Genomic DNA, 24,582 nt, shown 5'->3' with positions numbered 1-24,582 from the left:
ATGTATTCATTCCTTGACACTTCAAAAATTACTGAAAAAAACAGACAATACCAATTTCAAATGTGTGGAAAAAAGAGGTCTGTGCAGTTTATTTATCACATAAAATATTTTTTTCCTGTTGCTGACATTAGAGCAAGGCTCTAGCAATGCCAGGATCATGGGTTCAATTCCCAGGGAATGCAAAAAATATTAAATGTGTACCTTGAATGATAAAATGTGTACATTGAATGCATTGTAAATAGCTTTAGATGTAAACATCTGCCAAAAGTAAATGTCTAATATTTTGACTTTTTACTTTTACTTACTTTTTCTGTATTTGTCAAAAAGTAATATCATAACTCGATATGCCATTTTATACATACAGTAGACAAAAGTTTAGACTCATAAAGTTACAGTAGTCTTATAATGCCAAGCTTAATTCAAAGAGATTCACAGAGGCTGTAAACATAAAGCATGTTGTGCGACAGGTTTGGTTGCTGGAAAACCTTTCACATCTATAGTTGTAAAGCTACTCAGAGCGGGACCACAGGAGTACACATCTGTGGTAAGAACTGAAGAATTCTCGTTCAGTAATATGCCTGTCTCTGCGATGGAAGACTTTAAGAAATGTTCATCATGACACTTAATCATATTGACAAATGCGTGAGCTTTATGTTCTTCAATCAGCTTATAGCATTCAGTGTCAGAGTTATAGTTTATAGGAAACTCTGACTCCAAGATGGTTTCCTCTTTTTCATCATCAGTGTCCAAAAGCTCCATTTCAAACCAGTTTGGATTCTTCAGCTGGTATTTGTGAAAAGCTTCAATAGCATCCCGAAGGGCTCGTCCTGAGGGACAGTTGAAGTAATCATTCACCCTAATGCCTTCAATGCATTTAACCCGCCCTGGCTCATGTTTTTCCATGCCTAAGATACGGAAGTAAAGTTCCTCAAAGTGCTTCATGAGCTTGTACTTCACCACCACGTTAAAAGGTGCTGGAACATCATCCTCACAGCACACGTCATCGAAATAAGCCACCATGTACTTTTGGAAAGATGAAGCGTGAACAAAATCCGGTATAATGAGGCTCAGGGCTGGCGTGAGCATGTCTCCTATGGGTGAACGTTCATCCTCCTTCAGTCTCGCTTTGCGCTCACCGCACATGGCCTTCCACTTCGCATGTACGCCTGGAGAGCACAGGATCAGGACTTTGTCTGAGGACTTGGAGATTCGTTCCCTTTGCGTATCTAGCCACTGAATTCTGCCGATTGTGCTGAGCCAGACGGAGTCCAGGAGATCCAGAGTGACGTCTGTGCCACATTTAGCCCTCAGGAAGGCACATAACTTCAAAATGATTTCTTTGTACAGGGGGTGGTCCAGAGAGTAGATGATGATGACTCTCTTGTGCTCTTGAACGGGATTCCACTCCAGTTTACCCTTTGCACAGGTAGAGATGTCTGAGGACGGCGTTTCTATCAAAAGTCAAGATTATTATTAAGAAACCTTCAAAATGTATTCAATAAATAAAGAGTAAGTGGAATAATCAGCATAAGTGCAGAACAATGTAGCCAATATCTGATTTTATTACACAATAGAATGCCACAATTGGGTTCCGGAAGTAAAAACTCAATTTATTTTCTCCATATGGGAAATTCATTTTTAATGATAACGTAAAACACTTAAAAAGGCAGACCTACTGTGAGCTACGAGGTTGTTAATCGATGATATATGCTTTTGTTGAAGCCATCTGTTCACATTATTTCTATTTTTTTTTTTTAAATAATTGCATTTAACAGCGGAATTCGTGGTGAAAACTACATTACCCATGATGCTGTACAGAAAATTCCACCTATTTAGCCTATAGCCATTTTAATTTGATTATGTCGTTTGCAAAGCTTCATGGGATTGTAGTTCTTTCCCTCACTAAATCCGTTGAGTCCTGTACCTTTGTCTTTGCACATTTAAGTTACATGCTTATTTATTTGATCTTTTAATTTGCACTAACCTTTATGTGAGTCCTTGTTCAGCAAAAATGCAACACAGCAACCAACAGCTGCCAATATCCCTAACAACAGTCCCAGTATCACCAAGGTAATAAAAGCAACAGGAGCATCTGGAAGAACTGACATTAACATGTTAATAGAGATAATGGTAGCCTATCCAAATAAAATAAAATAAAATAAAATAAGAGGTCAAATGAACTTTTAATTTGAGACATGAGACATTTAATTTGACTGTGTATTACGTACAGGGACAGATATTAACTTTCTCTCTGTAATCCAGACAGTTCTTCATGCTTTGAACAGACAGTGGCTGAATCTGTTGAACAGGACATCTTTTAGCCATTTGATGATATAAGACTCAACACATTCCAATACTACTTGATATTATATATTAACAAACAGCACACATACAAATAATACTTTAACTCACCACCAAGTCCAAACTACAGTGAGTTATCCACCATGTTTCCAGTGTGAAATTTACCATTAGAAATGTCTTGGTGTCCTTTAAAACAGAATTATTTTCACATCATGCTATATGAATATATACGTTTATGAAGGAATATACATATACAGAGTCTTTTTCTTTAAATCTGAATATTGAACATACCTTTATGACAATGTGAGATGGTTCTGGGTGAAGGTCAGGACTGCAGATGGAGACTTTGTATTGGTCAGAGAACTCTTGTGGTTCGAATTCTATGGTTATCACCAAGTCATTTTTCTTAGAGTTTCTCACTGACCATTTTACCTCCTTATTCCAAAAGCTCTCTAAAATGGCAAACAGATTTAAAACATGTTCAAGCATTTGCTTTAGATAACTCGTTCGCTTAAAGTCACCATGAAATCAAAATGGACTATTCTTGTTCTTTATGGAATATTGCAGTATTTATTATAAATGAATTATCCGTGCACAACATATTTTTTTATATTCATATACCCCTGTAATCTGTAATCAAATTAATGATTCGCTTGCAGCGACATCTCTTCTCTGATGACATGTTTACTGGCGAGAGGGTCGGGCAACCTGTCACTCAAATGAGATTGACCAATAGCAAAGCACAACCATCCAATCAATTCGGGCAAAATCAAGCCCCGCCCTCTTCTGACTTTGAATAACTGCAACAAATCTAAATATAAACAGTATCTAATCATCAAGCCTAAACTGCTTTTTTTTATATTACGTTATTTATCTCACCTGGAATTGTGATGTTGGTTATATTTGTATAACTTCCTATGTCTGGCTTTGGTAAATTGGTTACAAAAACCTGGTATTTGAAGTTGGGTATGACAACAATTCTGTCCAAAGAAAAAGTCCACTAAAAAATGAAGGAGAGAAACAAAGCTGAAACAGTGGCATAAATAATACTGCCTAGTATATGGTTATACAAGAGTTAGTACTCTCACCATGCCCCTTCTTGGGTTTCTTGTCTCCAACAGTGTGTTACGAAAAATGTAACGAACACAAACGCTGTTATTTGTGACCATTTCAACCACACGCACTTCAGTCCCCTTGAGGAAGAATATGCCACCTGTGGATCATAATATAAAGAAAAAAACCTTTAAATAGAATTATGCTGGGCAAACAATTGGGCCAGATGTACATGTTTTGTACAAAAAAGCAATTTGACTGAAATGATTTGATTATTTTTTAAATATTGTAGTAATGAACATAGCTGTACATCATCTGCCTTACTGTCAGGTAATTGGATCCATGTAAGGTTTATAACTGGCACAAACTGTCCACTCTCATCCCTCTTGACTATTACATTTGCGGTTACAATAGGAGAATGTGGGGCTTCATTCCTTGGTATCTTCCAATCCTCTTCTGAACAGTTAACTAAGACGTAAAAGAAATATTTGATGAACATCACTTTGATTTTGTCTTTTAAAAACCTCATATTACTTAATTACAATTTAGAGAAAGCATACTTACCTACTTGAACCTTGCAATCTACCCCCTGTCAGAAAAAAGCATAATGAAAGATTAACACATTCAAAGCATTAATGTTCTATATATAAAAGGGAAGCAAACCGTATCTTTACCTTTTGAGAACATTCCATCTGAGGGAGTTCAATGAGATTCAGGGGTGAGATTTTCATTATGACGCATGAAGGAATGAACAGAAAGAGAAAAATCTTACTCATTGTAGTTATGTTTTTGTCTGATACTGCAGCAGACATATGCTGTTTTTGAAGTGCCGGTGGAACAGAATCGAACATCCTCTTATGGTTTATCAAATTTTATCTGTATTCAGAGGAAACCAGGAGATCAGATAATGGGGAGGAGGAGCCTGACGCACACAAAGAATTTAAGCTTTTCTCACAAACATTTCCTTTGATATTCAAGTCTGCCTTAAAATCAAGCCTGTCTACTACACAGTAGTAGTGGTAGTTCGGTTGTTTATCAGACAGTTATATTTGATACTAGTTGAACAAACAATTTAGTGTAGACATGTAAGATAACCTAACAGTTTCATTTTCCTCCAGTGAACTACATCAATTTGGTTTAGCCTACTTCTGAAAACCATTTTAAGCAACATTTTATAGCTTAGATATTGTGTATATCTATAAACTACTGTTACGTTTAAGGTCATAAAGATTTTTCTTTTAAAAGCACAACCATTTTCAACATTGATGATAACAAGAAATGTTTCTTGAGCAGCAAATCAGCATATTCAAATTATTTCTGAAGGATCATGTGACATGGAAAGACTAATGACTTTAATTTCAGCTTCGCATCACAGGAATACATTACATTTCAAATTATATTCAGATAGAACACAGTTCTTTTAAATTGTAATAATATTTCCCAAAGTTACAGAAGACTACCCCAAACTTTATATATATATATATATATATATATATATATATATATATATATATATATATATATATATATATTATATATATATATACACACCCACAGACCAGCAAGTGACCAGCAAAACATCTAAAAGGCAAACTGTTGGCAAAAAAGCCCACTAGAGGGCTCATGTCAGTTTAAAGAGTAATAAGTAGGATTATTTGGATCATTGTACAAAAGCACTGTATTTTCTCTCCATCTGTTTAAACAGCATTTTTATATTAAGTTGTAGTAAATTATATTTTCATATAGAATTATAACACCATTAGCCAGACTGTGTTTAAACACACCCTACAGAATAATGCAAAAGTTTTAATTACACTTAAAAGGAAGAGAACAGTGACCCTAACAAGTAAACTTCCACATTTAAGCACTAAAATGACTTCATGAGCTCTGCTGACACTGATAACTACCGCTACATGCCAGCAGTCAGCAGAGGATTTGAGAAGCCCTTGCAAAACACCGGTCTCATTCTGTCACACAGTCAAAACTCATGGCACAATATTATCACTGGCACTTGTAATTAATCACAGTATAAACAATCACAGCATGCAGGTCCTACATGACCCATCTGAATATAAAGGTCAGTATCATTTAAAAAAAAAACAATCTCTCAAAAAATACTACAATGTCACATTGTCATTGAGCGCGTCACCATTATGAATTTTAAAAGTATAGGTTTGAGTATGCAGCTTTTGGAAGACGAGAATGAAATTTGAATGCATTATAATTATACAAATTATAATTGAAACCTGACTTTTAGGAGTGTGCTGTCAGTCCCTTCTTAACAAGTACACATGAGTTACTGTCTGCCCTCACCCCATTAGACACGGCATGCAGGCACCATAGCCTTGAAGAACTTTGCCTTTATGGTCCTCAAACACAAGCACGCGAGTTCATAAAGAGGCCGGTTAACTTTAGCGTTTACGAGGAGAAAATTTTATTATAACTGTGGAGTTAACAGTGCTAACAATAAATTAAATTTGATTAAATCGTTTAAATGAAAATATTTAATGTAATATTCATAGGTATACTGCACTGAACCAGAAATATTTAGTAGCACTTAGGGGCCGTTTACACGACACCGTTTTCAACTAAAAACAGAAAGCTTTTTATACGCGCTGGCCGTTTTGGGGCCTGATACCGTTATCGTCTCCATGTAAAATACAAAACTAGTGAAAACAATGGTGTCATGCGCATTACGTGTTCAATCTATAGGCGTGTGGTGTTTCTTTACAAAGTGACATCGCCATCTACAGCACTATAAAAAATTACGTGATCAATAAGTTATGACAACGTGTTTTTACACTGCTTCAACTAATCAAAATAGTTAAGCAAAATTTCTAGAAGAATCAACTCATATTTTTAAACTCAGTTTAATGTAATTTAAGTTGAAATGACAAACACACAATTTGATTGTACATAAAAATTTAAGGCAACACATATTTTTACAGTGCAGCAGAATACAGTGTTTTTAGTCGTTTCCGCGTTGCTGTCGTCTGTACGCGAAAAACTTTTCCGTTTTTAGTACATCGTATATTCTAAAGGTTTTTACAAATGGGTTTATTCATTTATCTTTTGACACACTTTACACATAATTATTTCCCTAAAATCATGGTTGTTGTTTTTTTTTGGCATTGTCGACTAGTATTTTCCTATTATGGAGTGATCAAATTTGATATTCTAAATCCCCTTTGTAAAAACCTTTACTGACTCTAGTCAACAAAATCAAACAATAATTTTGAACCTGGCTTTATCCAAGATATTTCTGTTCAGATTTCTGGTAATTTATGCAAATTAATGCAAACAATTCAGAAAACTTGTAATAATTTTTTACTATAATATAATCAATCATCTGGGGAAGTATGGTGATATAGTTCATCGTTTTAACCTATTAACCTAGGGTGTCCTTTTCCAGTTGCTACTTTTCACAAAAGAGAATTGAAGTGCATGACCCTTGTGCTAGTGTATGTCCATGTCCAGGAGGTGGAAAACAAAGAGGCGTAACAGGGGTCTATTTTAGTTAGCCATTCACATGCAGGATTCAACCCATAAATCCTGCACGAAAAAAATCATATAACATTTATTCTTCTTCCACACCACCACACAACACATCCTGCCCTGATTGTCTCCAAGTTCAAGGTAAGTCCTATAAGCTATCACATTCACAGCCCAAGTTTAATGGACCCACACATGTTGTCATAAATACTAAAGGATATTGAGTTTATTGCTAAACATCTGAGAGGATTTGTATTGTACGATCTGTTCGTCACTCGTAGATTTACAGTTCACATTTGGAGATAATCATTATTACACCTTCGCTGTTGGGAGGATGGATGCTTATCCGTCCTACATTCTCCCATGTCACGACCGCGGCTCCCCACAGGGACTGGCGAGTGCCACGCTGTGTATTTTCGTAACAAGCTGCTTGTGTCAACTTTAAGGAATGTATGCTATGAAATACTGTACGGTTTCACGGCTAGCTTAGACTTGGAGAAGAGGTCAAATGTTCTTGAAAGATTTGGCTCCCAGAACCAATTAGATCCTGAAAACAGATCTCAGGTGGTTTGACTTGCAATTTAGTCACTCAAGAAATTGGCATATAATTCGCTCTGGTGGGTAACCAAAAAAACGATGCCTCTGAACTAGGGGCCAGATTTAGATTGAACTCCTCCTATATTTGTACGAACGAATTAACCTTAGACAAATTTTGGGTTGCTTTTTTGGGCAATAAAATGCTTTAAAAAAAAATAAAAAATGCATTTTTCCACTTTTTAACAAAAACAAACAAAAAAAAAAAAGACTATCCGGATAATTTAGTATAAAATACAAGCAATCTTTTCCAAAACTTTAGTTCTGGCAACTAGGATGCGTATGAAAGCATTAGCATCCAGTCTATTGAGTTCAAGGCTAGGGCTTGAAACTGGGCCACGAAAGAATGGCAGCAATGTTCAAATTTAGTCAGGCTGGAAATACTTTATCAAGCACAATAGGTACGAATGAAAAAAATAGGTACGGACAGAGTGCTTGGCACCAGTGCTTTATATAAAGGCTCCAAATGAAATTTTCCTGTACATTGTGACTCCTCTGCCTTTCAAATACTTGGCACTCATCACCTTTCCAGACTGCGTGGACTGTAGGAATGTTTCCTAGCGACTCACGCAAATCTGACGCACAGATTCATACACTGAATGATATCATCACCTGAAACACATTTAAGATATCACATATCTGGAGATCCATGACCTTTGTTATAGTGACTTATATTGGAAAAAGGAACGTTATCATTTGGTCCATTTAAATTAATTTTAATGAGAACTCTTCCCTTTTTAGGGTCCATAAAGAGAAACAACCATGTCTGAAGGGTAAGTACTTTAAAAATGTTATGATTAAAACTGTAAAGTGGATACATTTTTTCTCTTTTGTTAATCCATTTTGGCGTTTCTTTTCTTTCCTTATTGCTGCGCTCTTTGATTCATCATTGTAGTCCTGTAAGTCACTTCCCTTTTGGCAAACTTTACAATAATTCATAAGATTTAGCAGGTCAAAAAAATAATTTGGAGTGATTAAACATGACTTGTTTTGCTTTTCAGAAAAAAACAAAGTATACTGCCACAAGGCGGCTGCACTTAAAAGTAAGTCTGTTTTTTTAATAAAATACACTACCGGTCAAAAGTTTGGATTTTTTTTTTTTTTTAATACTTCTATTCAGCAATAACACATTAAATTGATTTAAAAGTGACAATAAAGACATTTAAAACGTTACAAAAATTATATTTCAAGTTAATGTTTTTCTATTCTTCAATGTTTCTTTCTATTCATCAAGGCATCCTGCAATAAAAATGTATCACGGTTTCCACAAAAATATTAAGCAGCTCAACTGATTTCAACATTGATAATAAGAAATGTTTCTTGAGCACTAAATCAGCATATTAGAATGATTTCTGAAGGATCATGTGACACTAAAGACTTAAGTAAGGGTGCGTTCAAGCCATATCGTAATTACCCTAATGACTCTTAACTGTAAAAAGCCTTTACGTGCTTGTAGAACAACGTATTTACAACGCGTAAACTCGTAGTTTTCCGAGAGCTACGACTTGTAGCACGTGGCCGCTGTACCACCTGACCACTGCAGATTTAAAGAGTGTTCGACTTGAAGTGGCGCTGCGCAGACCGTTCAGTGTATGACATCAAAGTACAGCGAGAGCGATTCGCATACGGGGCTTTATTTACATTTATTTTATGTAAATGGCGTGAACGCAGCATAATGATGGAGAAAATTCAGCTTTGCAACAATTTTTAAAATATATTAAAATAGTAAATATATATTTCATAATATTACTGTTTTACTGTATTTTTTATTAAATAAATGCATCCTTGGTGAGCAGAAGAGACTTCTTTCAAAATTCTTGATAAATATTTCCAACCCCAAACTTTTCAATAATAGTGTATAATTTTTTTGTTGAGAAATACTGATTTGGTTAATAAAGATAATATTTATATGTAATATTAAACTTCATTGCAGTAATGAAAGTCAAGACTAGAATCCATGACGAAATGGCCAGCCGTGTTAGCAGTGTGCTGCGCTATGCACTAAGCTATGTGCTAATCTGTTGGAACTTCATAGTCACGTCAGTGCTGTTACATTACAGAGCAAATTACTGCAAAAGGCCACATCTATGCTGGCAGCTGAAAAAGAGCAGAATAAAAGAGACAGAGATGATGCTCTTACTGAGAGGCTTCCTCCTCTCAAACTATCTGGTCTGTCTGTACAGGAGCTCCAGGTATTTTCTAGAATAAAAAGTTCTGCAATAACAATATGCAAACGAGTATATAGAGTATATATATATATATATATATATATATATATATATATATATTAGGGCTGTCAAACGATTAATCGCGATTAATCGCATCCAAAATAAAAGTTTGTGTTTACATAATATATGTGTGTGTACGGTGTATAATTATTTTCTATATATAAATACACACACATGCATGTATATATTTAAGAAATATTTGCATGTATATACTGTGTATATATATTTATATTATATATAATTTATATTATATATAAATATTTTATATATAAATAACACTTTTTTCTTAAATATATACATGCATGTGTGTGTATTTATATATAGAAAATAATTATACTCCATACACACACATATATTATGTAAACACAATCTTTTATTTTGGATGCGATTAATCGCGATTAATCGTTTGACAGCCCTAATATATATATATATATATATATATATATATTCACATGATTGTTTTTTTTGCAGGAACTTTGCAAAGAGCTTTCCCGCAAGATTGATGTTGTTGACGAGGCTCGGTATGATCTTGAAATTAAAGTGGATAAAAATGAAAAAGAGGTAATGGTTGCGATGTTGTATCACGTTTAGAATAGTAGTTTATTCATGAATAAAAATGTTAACAGGTGTTTTAGCTGCGGTAGCTCTAGAGTAAAGCTTGTCACTAACAATGTCAAGGTCATGGGTTTGAATCCCAGAGAACATTCAAATGATAAAGGACCTGCACAATATCTCGCAAAAAGTGCTATTTTACTATTTATACACTATTATATTAATTACTATTATTTAGAATTAGCTTTTAGTTTTATATTTTTAGTTTTTTTTATATTTTTAAATTTACTTTAAGTTTTAGTAATTTTGTTATGTGCTTGTAATTTTTTTTTTCTTTGTTTTTATTTCAGTTTTAGGTATGTTGGTACTTCAACTTGTATTTATTATTAACAATGATTTATTTCAGTTAGTTGCCAAGGCAAGATTTATAATTTGTGTTTACCTAATTTGTATATTTTATTTGATTTTATTTCACCTTTAGTTCAGTTTGTGAAAATTATTTTTTTAGTTAGCAATAACAACTGCTCTCAGACGAATAAATGCAAAACCGACATCAAAAAGGTTGTTTTGCAAGTTACCGTTGTTGTGGTCCATTTCAGATCCAGTCCTTGAACCAGAAGATTTGGGAAATGAAGGGTACAACTCAACGAACCAAACTGAAGAAGGTTAAGAAGTCACATGATGCCGTGTTTGGCGCGCTGACTGAATCCAAAATGTCATCGAAGGCAGATTTCAAGGCCAACCTAAAGACAGTAAAGAAAGAAGAAGAAAAGGTGATGCCTTTCAGTCTTTTAGAAATATAAATGCATTCATTCAAACAAAGCGAAACTCATTCCAACCCTATATTATTTATTTGATCCATTTATAGAAAGAAGAGGTGACTGACTGGCGTAAGAATGTGGAGGCCATGGCTGGAATGGAGGGAAGGAAGAAGCTGTTTACTGCTGGACAATAAAGAAGGTACAAAGCTAATTTGTCAAATTTAACTGTGTTTGAGTGCTGTAAAACAAGCATTTTGACAGAAAAATGACATTGTTTTCCTAATTTTTCAGATTCTGTAACAAGAAAGGAGAGCAACAGATGTGTTCCAAGGCAGGGAAACATACACGGTTTGAAGCAAGAAAAACCAAACCAAATACAACTTTGATTTGTTATGACTAATAATGTCAATCAAACACACACACACACACACACACACACACACACACACACACACACACACACACACGCACACACGCACACACTGTTTATAATGTTCATAGTTTAAGTATTTTTTGTAGGTGAGCTTAGCTCTTAGTGTCTTTACCAGTTCCTGTCTTTTGCTGCAATTTGTGGACATTCTGTACAAATGTTTACATTTGAAACTAAATATGATACTTTGTGTATGATATGCTAAATACATCATATATGCATGAGAAAAATAATCAGACTGGAAATTAATTGTATGCAATATTGTGAACTAGTGCTGTTCAGGAATAAAAGATGTCAGATATTGTAACTCTTTCTAGACTGCTGGAAGTAAAAATTGCAATGTAATGGCATTCCAAAATTAAATGACCCCATGCAACAAAGAAACGTGTTGAGTCACCGTGCAATTCCCCTGCAAAACAAACTGTGTCCTTGAAATGCATTTCTGCACTTGTATATGTGCATAACTGGTTTTAGGTTACCGCATGTTGTGTGTATATTTACCCATATTCAATGCCGTTCGAATCAGCCTAAGAGTGGTATCATTTATTTGGATTTCACACTATACTAAAACCCTTTGGGATGTGTATAAAACCCTTTGTGTGTGTATAAAAATTGCATACAACAGATACCCTGATTCAGTTATTCATGTTATCTTCCAAAATAAATCATTCAATCAATTCAAAATTCACTAGACTCTGTGGTCACTTTTAGTTAAAGTCATACAGCTACTTGCTGACTTCAGCAAATCCTTTTCTGCCTTGTACGGTCAAACAATGGGAAATGAAGAGGGACTGGCAGTGGACAATGTATGCAATTGTGCTATAGTGGTGCTGAGTAAAATGAGCCTCTGGGTAAAAGGGTTCAGTCTATTTTAGTGAGCCACTCAGAGGAAGCCAAAGAGGCCATAAAACTTTGCTTGGGTTTCCTTGTGTACTGACATTGTCCCACTCTACTCATTCACTTGGAGTGGTCTTTGGAGAAACAGGTATGAACAATTGCACTATTTGGCACAGCTAACAGTAAAAGCAATGCATTTGATTGCTCTAAAAATAACAGAATTACCCATGAGATACAAGTGCTGACGTAAAATTAATGTGTAGCATAGCACAGATAGTTTGGTCTTTGAAAACTTTAATGAGACATGATTGGTTACATTGATGAGATCTGATCTGAAGCTGTAGGAAATTCAAGAAAAAGTCCCATTGCTATCAAGGAGAAACAATTGAGACATTTCATCATTTACGACTTTTGCTTCCCACTTTCTTTGGCTTTCTGGTTCATCCATCAGAAAACTATTACTGTGTGATGTTGAGAAGTGGTGTTTATATATGTGTGTATGTGTGTGTGTGTGTGTGTGTGTTCAAGTGGCATGTACTTCCAAAATGATGCTTATGAAGTGCATTATTATTTAGTAATAATAACTGCCACTTATCATTGAGTCACCAATCTTTACATTTCAGATTTTTGACTTAGATTTGCACTTAGAAGGTCACAATGTCTGAGTCGTAAGTATTCTGTCTTTTAAGTTGTTAATATCTATATGCATACAGTATCAGCTATCTTGGTGTAAATGTACATGTTTAAAACATCCCTACTTTTCATAAATTACTATACTTTTACAATTCCTTTTCATAAATTACAACTACTTTTACTATTCCTTTTCATAAATTGAAAACTGCCATTTTAGACAGGTAAGTGCACTTTATGACTTTCACTTTTTATACATGGAAATTTAAAAAAAGAAAATTAACAGAACCCAATAAATGTGCTTATTCTTTCAGCGACCCAAATCTAAGATTTCAGCTTCCAGGAGGTTGTTCTTAAAGGTATTTGGTTCTTTCTGTTTTACTGAGATGTCTGTTTTTTTTAAAGATGATGCATTTAGCAATGCTTTCTGATATGTTTTGCTTCAGATAAACCTCCTGAAGAAAGCAACATCTATGCTTGTAAATGAAAAAGAAGATAAGCAGAGAGAGAGAGAGACCACCTTGAGTGAGAGAGTGCCACCTCTACAATTGTCTGGTCTGTCTGTTCAAGATCTTCAGGTAAACCTAACATAGCCTGTTAACTGTCAGTGTCCTGGTAGCGGGACACTGACAGACTTTCTCCTTTATAAAATATTTTAGTAATGATCATAAATTAGGTTTCATTCGAAAGCTTAAACACTCATAATTCATCCTGTGTAAACCGTTTTTTTAAATTGGACATCGTCTTACTATGGAAAGGGTTCTTTAAATACTTTTAGCAGGTTCATTTTTTGTGATCTCAACTTTAAAGTTGGAATGCAGCTTCTTTCTTTTTTTTTATGTGCAATTTTAGAGTTTTAATATTTTTAAGCTGCTTTTACTTCTGCAATAATCTGCTGGGTGTCTTCTTTAAAAGAATTGGTGCCAATGATGGTTTATTATTTTTTTATTAATTAAAAAAATTCATTATTGAAGAAAAAGAAATTTGTCAAAAAATTGTTACTTACTGTGTTACTGTGTTCTCAGGCTCTCTGCAAAGACCTTCATCAAAAGATTGATGTTGTAGATGAAGAAAGGTACGACATCTCGGCCAAGGTTACCAAAAATGAAAAGGAGGTACTACACCATCAGGGGGATCACTTTGGATCTTATTAGATTCAACGGAAATACACTGGAATTAACTTTATGTGGCTGCTTTAGATTATAGATTTAAACATCAAGATCACCGAACTTAGAGGCAAAATGAAGAGACCTGCACTGAAGAGGGTGAAGATCTCTGCCGATGCCATGTTGGGTGCTCTTCTGGGCTCCAAAGTCAAAGAGTCTGTGGATTTCAAAGCCAACCTCAAGACACACAAGAAAGAAGAGGAGAAGGTAAGTCATGAACAAAACTGAATCATTGAAACATGAATTATATCATTGAAATGTATTCAATTAATTTACCATTTGGTCACACTTCAGATTAGGGTCCAATTCTCACTATTAACTGACTACTTTTGCCTCAATAAACTCCTAATTACTGCTTATTGATAGTTAGTAAGGTAGTTGTTAAGTTTAGGTTTCGGGTAGGATTACCCATCCCCCCCAAAAAAAGGATTAAGGGATGTAGAATATGGTCATGCAGAATAAGGCACTAATATGTTCCTTTGTAAGTACTAATAAACAGCCAATATCCTAGTAATATGGATGCTATAAGAAACTAGTTATTAGTGAGAATTGGACCCTAAACTAAAAAGTTACCTAGTATTTCTGTGCTATTTTAACACATACCTGTTGTTCCACCTGTTCCTCTCATAGAAAGAAGAGGTGACTGACTGGCGTAAGAATGTGGAGGCCATGTCTGGAATGGAGGGCAGGAAGAAGCTGTTTGATGCTGGACAATAGATGGTGAATTAAAAAAAGATTAAGAAGCATTGTTTTTTAATTATCCTTAAAGAATAAGAATATATATTCTTATTGAAAACATCTTGCATGAAATATTTCACCTTGACTTTCAGCAAATTAATTTTTTTCTTTCTTACAGATAGCAACTACATGAGATCTGACATCAGGAATTCAAAAACATTTCAAAATTAATGTATAAATCAACTTAAGTTCATACAAAGTGAATTCTATTTTAATAGCTTTCATTCATGGATGCATGTTTTCAAATTTATTTAGACAAGAAAACAATGTCTCGGACTTACTTGATGTTCTACTTAATGATTTATGTGATGTTCAGCTATTTTCTGACTTAAAAAATAAATACAGATCAGAAAGGCTAAATGTTTTGTCTATTACTTTATTAAAACTAGCCAGCAATAAAGATGAAACAAAACAAAAGACCTCTGGAGATGTTTAGATACAACAATAGCCCTAAATGTAGCAGGACAAGGCTCTGACCTTGCCATACATTTTTATCTGTTTGACCTCACCTCATAGCAGACATACAGTTGTGTCCTGGGAATTCCTTCAGTTGTTCTAACATCAATCAACAATATTTGTAAATTGGTGCAACTGAAAAAAAAATACACTACCTTGAAAAGTCGGATTAAAGCAATAATTCGACTTTTCAAAATGTCAGTAGACCAACTAAAATCGTGGCAGTCCAATTTGGGAGTACATTTACGTTTCGCTAATCGCTAGGCTATACATGACAATCGTCTAAAATTGCGCATGCTCCAAAAACATCGGTGACACACGATCTTTCAAAAATTGTGCATAGTTTGCAATATGTCATGTATAATTTGAAAGAAAGTTGACGACTGTAGCGAGACTACTCAAAAAATCGGTGTAGCTCAAAAAGACTTGATTATTTTTTATCCGTGTTTATTGATCTCTTAAAGGGCCAGCTACAATTACATCTCCATCCATTTAAAAATATAGTAATAATATACAAATTATAACTAGCGTCATAATATGATACTGAACAGAGCAAAAAAGAGTGGTTCTTAGCAGATCATGCTGGCTGATGCAGTTTTAACTTGAACACTAGCCATTTAAAGACAAGAACTTGCATTCAGCATTTCATCATCTGGCCATAATGGCCTAAAAATAAATCCAGGACAAATGGCAGGTGGTAATTCATTACATGTCTCTTGGAGTGTCCCCTCTCAGGGAGAATGAGGTGTGACGGTGCTTCCACCCAGGGCTCGATCTGAGAGGGGATTTGAGGGATGGCACCCCCCTTGTTGAAATAAATGACCAAAAGCATCCCCTCTAAACCCCTATCATGCAAATGAAATATTACAATTCTCTATGTATGATAATTAACTAACTATAAATAACAGCAATTGACCAATCAGAACTCTATGATGTAACGCACAGTAAAGCAAGTTTGTGTCATTTTTTGAGCAACTCAAAATGGCTAAGAGAACAGTTCAAGCACATCTTTTGACGTTTTTAGCGCAATTTTCCTACGGACAAAATTGCGATTGTTAACTCATGATTTCTGTTCTGTCTGTGCGCACCAATCTTGCACTTCTATCTCCTCCTCAACCAGACCACCTAGAGACTTCGGGTTTTCGGCATTATGTTAAGGAAGGTCTAATCTCGGGAACGCACACAAAAAAAAAAAAAAAAAAAGATTTACTATCTCTTAGTGTTGTGATCCCATGACGTCAGAAAATTGCGCTAAAACACTCACTGAGTTTTTATTACTTGTTTAAAATATGATGTTATTTTTAAAATAGCATGATATTTATTTGATTAGCGTTTAATGAACGTGAATGCAATCACCAAGGTGACGCACACATGCATATTTTAGCTAAATGTACGTGTTTGTTTTAATTATTAATGTACTTGTTTAAATCTGCACAGAAACCATTCAAACCACAGCTAGCAAAACTAATAGCCTGACATAAGCACTCAAGCAGCCGGCCGCTAATAGCTCGACAGCGGCACTTTTGACTGAGTTTCTGGCTGTTTCTATCCAGTTATTTATAATAAAAGAATGCATGCTGCACATGTGACAGTGAGTGATGAAAGACGATTGTGTGTATGTGTGTGTGTGTGTGTGTGAGAGAGAGAGAGAGAGAGAGAGAGAGAGAGAGAGAGAGATAGAGAGAGACAGGATTGGGGGGGGGGGGGGGGTCACCCTATTCTTAAACACTTCAGTGCCCTCTGAAGAAATGATTTAGGTAGTTTGGCACAGGGATTGTGTGTATGTGTGTGTGTGTGTGTGTGTGTGTGTGTGTGTGTGTGTGTGTGTGTGTGAGTGTGAGAGAGAGAGAGAGAGAGAGAGAGAGAGAGAGAGAGAGAGAGAGAGAGAGAGAGAGAGAGAGAGAGAGAGAGAGAGAGAGAGAAAATCTGGTGCTCAGTCATACAATACTAGTCATATTCTTTACAAATATTTTACATGAACGCACCCCGTACCCCACGACCACACCATCCCCTTTGAATTGTTTTTACAATTTGACCTCTCCTTCCACCTGCTCACTGTCCTCTAACCCAAGAAAAGATTTATTACACCACATCGCGTTCTGCCAGCTATCAGGTGCTTAATGTGCTTGGAAATTATCACGTTCATGAGATAGAGTAGATGTCATGGCATGATCACATTGCAATTAACTGGTATAAACTTAGATTGCAAAAACTATTCGCTTTCCACTCTTTTTTCTCATCCCTTCTATTTTTCACAAGCAGACAATATTTCTAATATGAATTAATAATATAATTTGTTTAACTATATCATTTACAAGTTGTATCAGAATGTTTATTGTAGTTTGCCTTATTTACCCTCAGAGTCTGTCATTTCCAATCAGATTTCTTTCTGTTATGAGGAGCATCACCTTTAGACCTTTGAACTGGTCACTCTGATGGTCAATCAAACTGGTCCACACTGCATAGCTGCTGGTCTCTGTCCGAAAGAAAGTTTTACTATGCTAGTTTACTGTGTGAACAGTAAACGTCAGTGGCACAGACGAGTTCTATTTTAGAAAGACGTTCTCATGGGAGCTGAAACTATAAATCTAAGGATTTTCTTCTTTCCTCTGTCAGCCAGTTAACTCACACTCCTCTCTTTTCTTCTTCTATAGCAGGTATGTCTTTTTCAGTGGCCATAAGAGACTAACAGCTGTGTGTTCGGTTATTTTTGAAGGCAAATGTGTCATTAAACTCAGGCGATTATCTAGCTGTGATGGTATATTAAAGGATTTCATTATTATTTATTCAAAACTGGTAAGAAATCGGGCACAATTGCATCGTTATCTATTCAGATGTCTCTCAAATTAGCGACAGTCCTGGAAGATTTTCACCTCTGCGTAAAGTATGCACAGAACTCTTACCGCTGTGTAGAGAACTAATAGGTCAAACGCATGGATTAAAGGGTCTGATTCCCACTGTCATTAAGGAATTTGAATTAATTTATGCATGATTCTTCAAAGATTGCATAAATTATACACATTTATTAAATATGCAAAGTGTATTCATTTTTATTTCTTTTTTGGAATTGTAATGAATTCATACAAAAGTTGCCTTTTGATTAAAAGTTTTGATTTTGTATATGGTAGTCAAACTATCATATGCATCTGAAAAGCGATAACTGTGACTTGCGAAAGGACATCATAGTTTTTCCCTTTAAGTTACTTTATATTTATTATAAAACTTAAATTTTCTTTGTCAGGTCATAACACCATATCACACCATAGGATCAGTGTTGTTATTGTTAACTTTAAACTAATAGAAAAAATTTTCAGCAATTTAAATAAAATTAAATATGAATTAGATATAAATATAAACTTAAAAAATAATAAATATAAAATTTAGAAATGTTGAAACTGAAATAAATATCAATTAAAGCTAAATAGAAAGATTAAAAATGCACAAAAAAATCATTAAACTTAAACTAAAGTTAAAACTGAAAATATAAACAAAAACAAATTTAAAATGCTATACTAAACACTATAATAGTACATAAATAATTTTGAAATAACACCGCCGGATAGGGTTCAAATGCTTATGCTGAATATTCTCATTTGTTAATATTCTAATATGCGTTTCAGAGTAGTGATGATTGTTTGAAGTAGTTATTATATTTTTCAGATAAGGAGGGACTACAGAAGCATGTCTGACGCGTGAGTATCTCCACCTTCATCAGTAATAACCAACTATTTGAATTATGATATCTGTCATATGTCTCTATCAACATTCTCTTCTATCTATATGCTCTACTGGCTGCTTGAACCCAAGTCCCCAACCAAAGCCAAAACCCAAGATAACTTCAGCCCGTCGGCTGGGGTTGAAGGTGAGCGCCACCTGCTGACCACAGTCACACATACATTTTAGCAACTTTGTGTGTTCAAGTAGAGACAGAGGCATGTTTTTATTTTTTATATTTTTTATATTGCAACTCTAATAAAGGCCATTTATGTGCTACTTTTGTGAGATTCTACATTCATACCAAAAGTGATCAATGTTTTACCTTAACGTGATTACAATGGACCCGTCATCGTGAAGATGAGGCTGCTGAGTACAGCAATGGAAATGCTGATAGTAGAGAAGCAGGACAAAGAGAAGGAGAGGGAGCAAGTGCTGAGTGAAAGAATTCCTCCCATCAATCTTTTCGGCCTGTCAGTACAGGAATTACAGGTACAATTAAATCATTTAAATGGATCATCGAACACCATTTATAAATTTATATATCCCACCTTAAAGGGATAGTTAACCCCCAAAAAATGAAAACTGTCATCTTTACTCACCCTGACCCTCATAACCTTCGCAGAGCACAAAGGCAAAGCAATTTTGCAAAGAATTTAAACGTTTTGTGAGAGATTGTGAAAGCATAGAAATATAAATGTCCCTCCCAAGTCCCAAAAGCGTTGAAAATTAATTTTTTCTTCACATTTGTTTTTTTTAACCATCACCATGTTTTTTAGGGCCTTTATTCTAGCCATCTCATATTCTTTTCCTTAGAAACCTACACTCACCTAAAGGATTATTAGGAACACCTGTTCAATTTCTCATTAATGCAATTATCTAATCAACCAATCACATGGCAGTTGCTTCAATGCATTTAGGGGTGTGGTCCTGGTCAAGACAATCCCCTGAACTCCAAACTGAATGTCAGAATGGGAAAGAAAGGGGATTTAAGCAATTTTGAGCGTGGCATGGTTGTTGGTGCCAGACGGGCCGGTCTGAGTATTTCACAATCTGCTCAGTTACTGGGATTTTCACGCACAACCATTTCTAGGGTTTACAAAGAATGGTGTGAAAAGGGAAAAACATCCAGTATGCGGCAGTCCTGTGGGCGAAAATGCCTTGTTGATGCTAGAGGTCAGAGGAGAATGGGCCGACTGATTCAAGCTGATAGAAGAGCAACTTTGACTAAAATAACCACTCGTTACAACCGAGGTATGCAGCAAAGCATTTGTGAAGCCACAACACGCACAACCTTGAGGCGGATGGGCTACAACAGCAGAAGACCCCACCGGGTACCACTCATCTCCACTACAAATAGGAAAAAGAAGCTACAATTTGCACGAGCTCACCAAAATTGGACAGTTGAAGACTGGAAAAATGTTGCCTGGTCTGATGAGTCTCGATTTCTGTTGAGACATTCAGATGGTAGAGTCAGAATTTGGCGTAAACAGAATGAGAACATGGATCCATCATGCCTTGTTACCACTGTGCAGGCTGGTGGTGGTGGTGTAATGGTGTGGGGGATGTTTTCTTGGCACACTTTAGGCCCCTTAGTGCCAATTGGGCATCGTTTAAATGCCACGGCCTACCTGAGCATTGTTTCTGACCATGTCCATCCCTTTATGACCACCATGTACCCATCCTCTGATGGCTACTTCCAGCAGGATAATGCACCATGTCACAAAGCTCGAATCATTTCAAATTGGTTTCTTGAACATGACAATGAGTTCACTGTACTAAAATGGCCCCCACAGTCACCAGATCTCAACCCAATAGAGCATCTTTGGGATGTGGTGGAACGGGAGCTTCGTGCCCTGGATGTGCATCCCACAAATCTCCATCAACTGCAGGATGCTATCCTATCAATATGGGCCAACATTTCTAAAGAATGCTTTCAGCACCTTGTTGAATCAATGCCACGTAGAATTAAGGCAGTTCTGAGGGCGAAAGGGGGTCAAACACAGTATTAGTATGGTGTTCCTAATAATCCTTTAGGTGAGTGTATATGACATTTTTTTATTTTGTGAAATAAAACCATTTATTTAGCAGAATGTCCAAGCTGCACTTTTTATTGGTTCCCATTATTTATGATATATATAATGTATTACTCTACAGCAGGGATTCCCAAACTTTTTTTGTTAGCTGAACCCCTTTGACCTAAAGCATTTAGGCTACTTGAAGAATCCTCTCAGATCTTAAGTTAACATTTTTAATAGCACAGGCATTTGTCAATGTTGCTTGGATGCAATGATTTTTCGAAAACAAATAAAATATTAAATTTGAGTGTTTTATTTTAAAATTAGCCTATTTATTTAGTTTAAGTTTACATTTTTCTTTAATATTTCATATTTAAAAAAAAAATACATTTAATTAATTAGCTTTTCATCAACTCACGAACCGCCTGAAGTTTCCTCACAAAGCCCAGTTTTGGAAACTGCTCTACACAGCATAAAAACCAATGTATCCTAATAGATAGACAATCAAGTGTTACCATACCATATTTTAGTTTGTTGACACTGTTTTGTGTGTAGAAACTTTGCAAGGATTTGCATCTCAAGATTGATGTGATTGATGAGGAACGCTATGACATTGACGTTAAGGTGGCCAAAAATGACAAAGAGGTAAGAAAAACTGTGTAACAAACATCAGCATTTGATAAACGGTTCTCAATGATGAAGCCATTGTGTTATGTTGGCACTGAATCGAACAGTTAGCTTAGCAGCTCGGTCAAAAGACTGCGTTATGGTGCAACGTGTGGTCTGTGTTGATAAAGATACAGGAAATGAATCAGAAGATCTATGAGATGAAGAGCAAGCTGAAGAGGCCTAACCTGAAGAGAGTGAAACTGTCGGCTGAACAATTGCTAAGTGTTCTTCTGGGCTCCAAACACACAAAGTCCATTGACTTCAAAGCTAACCTGAAGACTGCAAAGAAAGAAGAGGAGAAGGTATGATATAAGTAAAATAAATTAAATGGACAGCATTGCTAATACTCATAATTGTGTCTTTACCTTCCCCAGAAAGAAGAGGTGACTGACTGGCGTAAGAATGTGGAGGCCATGACAGGAATGGAGGGCAGAAAGAAGCTGTTTACAGCTGGACAGACCTAAAAGGTAAATACTAATAGTGACTATTGACTCACTCTTTAAGACAATGATTTGCCGCCACCTACGGGCAGTTTTAGTTGCATCAAATTTTTTCTACAAACATTTACATAGTTTTATTTGCGGCTGATAAAATCACATCATTAGCCTTCATCCCGCAATGGCAAGTGAAATTAATTATGAAATGTTTATTCGTGGTGGACTGTGTACACATACCCTGTACTTAAGTGGAATAGTCTACTTGAAGCAGAGATACACTAATAAAATATTACTCCAGTAAAAGTGAGGTTTCTAATGCGACACAAGTACGACAGACCTAGGTAGAGCGCATTCTGACATTATTATGAATTATTAGACACACTTGATATGAAAATATCATATTACTCCCGGATCTTGGCTCATTTGGGCGGGATAAGACCAAATCGAGTGTTTATTACTCGCTTAAAGCTATGGTCTACGATTTCAAAGATTGTGCATTATTAATAACCTCGTTTAGATGCTGGTTATGGTTCTACAGTACAATCCTAACAATATGAAGAGAAAAAAGAATGAAAAAAATCCATTCACTCTATTGGGTGTACAGCTGCAGAGAAGTTGACCAATGTAAGCTGTCCGGCCGGACAGCTTACATTGGTCAACTGCTCTCATCCAATCCCCCGCTCCACTTGACGCTCGCGTCTCCACCCCACCGCACCGCACCCCGCCCCCCTCCTGCGACATGAAATTTCGCTTGCAAGCAGCTGACAGTCAATGGTAGCTAGCAAAGTAGCATCAGCTCAGCAATGGAGAAAAAACAAACCGAAAAAAACGACGCTGACACGGCTGACTTTTTGTTGAGCAGGTAAGCATTTATTTATACTTTTATGGCGTGAGGTGTTACATAAATAGTTTTTTAACAGTCTGACAACATGCTTATGCTGCCGGTCGGCATTGGAATGTTAGCCGTTTAGCATCGCCTATCATGGGTCAAAGTAATTATATTTCTTGAAGTGCTTGAATATATTTCAGTAGGCCTAGCGGGTTTCTGTTCGAGCCGATCGGAATTTGAACAAGATGCGCTGATGTTTACTACCGGTGATCACAGCTTGTGGGAAGGATCAGGTAGCACAGAGGGGAGGGGGGTGTGTGTGGAGGGGCGGGATGAGTTTTTTAAAACTTCCCAACCATCTCAGGCTTTCTCGACCGATTTTCAACATCGTAGACTACAGCTTTAACTGCTGCAAGTTTAATGTTCTGGATCAGTCGAATTCACAAATGCACATTCGATGTTTAGACTAACCGTAACAACAGACCAGTTGAATTGAAGCTCTCGGAGAATATCTCTCTTCACTTTAAAATAACGAAGAACAGCATGTTTTCCTAAAATAAGGTGGTGGGAAAAGTCTGTAATGTAGTTAAGAAAAAAAATTGCTTTAATTAAAACTAAATGAACAAGGCATACACATTAGCCTATTGCAGTGTCATTTATCATACAACTGCACCCGACATCCGTTAAAAAAATAAAAAAATAAAAACAAACACCTTAAAATAAGTGTGTATTTTCTTGTTAACTAAATTAAACCGATACTCTGATTGGCCTACATCTTTTTAATTTCCTTTCTTATACTATGGTGATATGAAGTAGCCTAGTAACATTTTGTGAATCATTTAATTCATAATCCATTCCTGAAGACCTGACCCTCCTGCTGTGGAGAAATACATTTTTGTTTAACTGTTGTGCGGGGTTGTTCATGAGTTAGCCTAAAGACCAGCTTAATTTAGCAAAACAATAATTTCAGGGACATTGCGAGATACAGGCTAATGTTTTTTCATTATAATGAAGGGCTTGTGAAACTGCACAGCTTTTCCAGTTCATATAGATTTGAATGACAGACTACGAACACATCAGAGCCAATCAGAGTAGGCAGGGGGCGGAGCGACACGTGTAGCCCCGCCCCTTTCTGTAAGCTGCAGCCAGGTGTACTTGAAAGCTTTTTGCAGCACTTCGTTATCGGAAAGCCAAATTCTAAACTTTAAAATCGGAGTAGCTTAAGTGTAAAACATTTCCTCTTGATGTAGCCTATTCGTATTCATATTGTATTAAATCCCTTATCTAATCTCTATTCTCTGATTTTTATTCCTTTGCTCTCATGGCCTGGTCGCTGTCCAAGGTGTTCACTGAGGGGCTGAGAGAGACGAAGATTCAGTGTTGATCTTGTTTTTTCTTGTTGATTGTACTGCGGATTAGAACGCGTTTATAAATAGACTGTTTTGTGAAATAAGAGTTAACATTGTTATATGCTATTGTAATGGATAATGGTAGATAGAATGCATTTATAAATAGACTGTTTGTGTGAAATAAGAGTTAACAATGTTATAGGCCTATGTGATTGTAATGGATAATGGTAGATAGAATGCATTTATAAATAGACTGTTTGTGTGAAATAAGAGTTACCCATGTTAAATAGCTATACCAGAGACAATAAAGTATTAGTCCTATAGGCTA

General features: G+C 35.8%; 3 protein-coding genes and 1 long non-coding RNA gene across 4 annotated transcripts; 2 read left to right on the top strand and 2 right to left on the bottom strand.

Moving 5' to 3' along the window:
• Nucleotides 1-57: 57 nt before the first annotated feature.
• On the bottom strand, nt 58-10,855 carry LOC307151427 (interleukin-17 receptor A). Its single transcript, XM_079859440.1, has 11 exons — nt 10,799-10,855; nt 4,029-4,230; nt 3,919-3,943; nt 3,679-3,822; nt 3,390-3,514; nt 3,181-3,301; nt 2,593-2,753; nt 2,413-2,487; nt 2,229-2,298; nt 1,985-2,101; nt 58-1,451 (listed from the first exon to the last, which is right to left on the bottom strand). The coding sequence occupies exons 2-11, from the start codon at nt 4,203-4,205 to the stop codon at nt 430-432; spliced, it is 2,037 nt and encodes a 678-aa protein (XP_079715566.1). The 5' UTR covers nt 4,206-4,230; nt 10,799-10,855; the 3' UTR covers nt 58-429.
• Nucleotides 6,900-24,575, top strand: LOC307151647 (troponin I, slow skeletal muscle-like). The gene is made up of 15 exons (XM_079859761.1): nt 6,900-6,990; nt 8,182-8,217; nt 8,442-8,483; nt 9,501-9,632; nt 10,140-10,229; nt 10,820-10,993; nt 11,089-11,172; nt 17,893-17,895; nt 18,899-18,930; nt 19,046-19,100; nt 19,313-19,444; nt 21,526-21,615; nt 21,768-21,941; nt 22,014-22,106; nt 24,248-24,575. The coding sequence occupies exons 4-14, from the start codon at nt 9,528-9,530 to the stop codon at nt 22,101-22,103; spliced, it is 1,029 nt and encodes a 342-aa protein (XP_079715887.1). The 5' UTR covers nt 6,900-6,990; nt 8,182-8,217; nt 8,442-8,483; nt 9,501-9,527; the 3' UTR covers nt 22,104-22,106; nt 24,248-24,575.
• Nucleotides 12,330-15,139, top strand: LOC307151428 (troponin I, slow skeletal muscle-like). The gene is made up of 8 exons (XM_079859441.1): nt 12,330-12,396; nt 12,872-12,920; nt 13,193-13,237; nt 13,325-13,456; nt 13,904-13,993; nt 14,078-14,251; nt 14,675-14,764; nt 14,901-15,139. The coding sequence occupies exons 4-7, from the start codon at nt 13,352-13,354 to the stop codon at nt 14,759-14,761; spliced, it is 456 nt and encodes a 151-aa protein (XP_079715567.1). The 5' UTR covers nt 12,330-12,396; nt 12,872-12,920; nt 13,193-13,237; nt 13,325-13,351; the 3' UTR covers nt 14,762-14,764; nt 14,901-15,139.
• LOC307151431 lies at nt 13,953-14,721 on the bottom strand. The gene is made up of 3 exons (XR_013819877.1): nt 14,648-14,721; nt 14,130-14,221; nt 13,953-14,024 (listed from the first exon to the last, which is right to left on the bottom strand). It is a non-coding gene; the product is annotated as an uncharacterized lncRNA (long non-coding RNA).
• Nucleotides 24,576-24,582: the final 7 nt, after the last annotated feature.

This window comes from Squalius cephalus (genome assembly GCF_949319135.1).
Source record: "Squalius cephalus genome assembly, chromosome: 23".
NCBI lineage: Eukaryota > Metazoa > Chordata > Actinopteri > Cypriniformes > Leuciscidae > Squalius > Squalius cephalus.
This window is presented reverse-complemented; position numbering and strand designations above follow the sequence as displayed.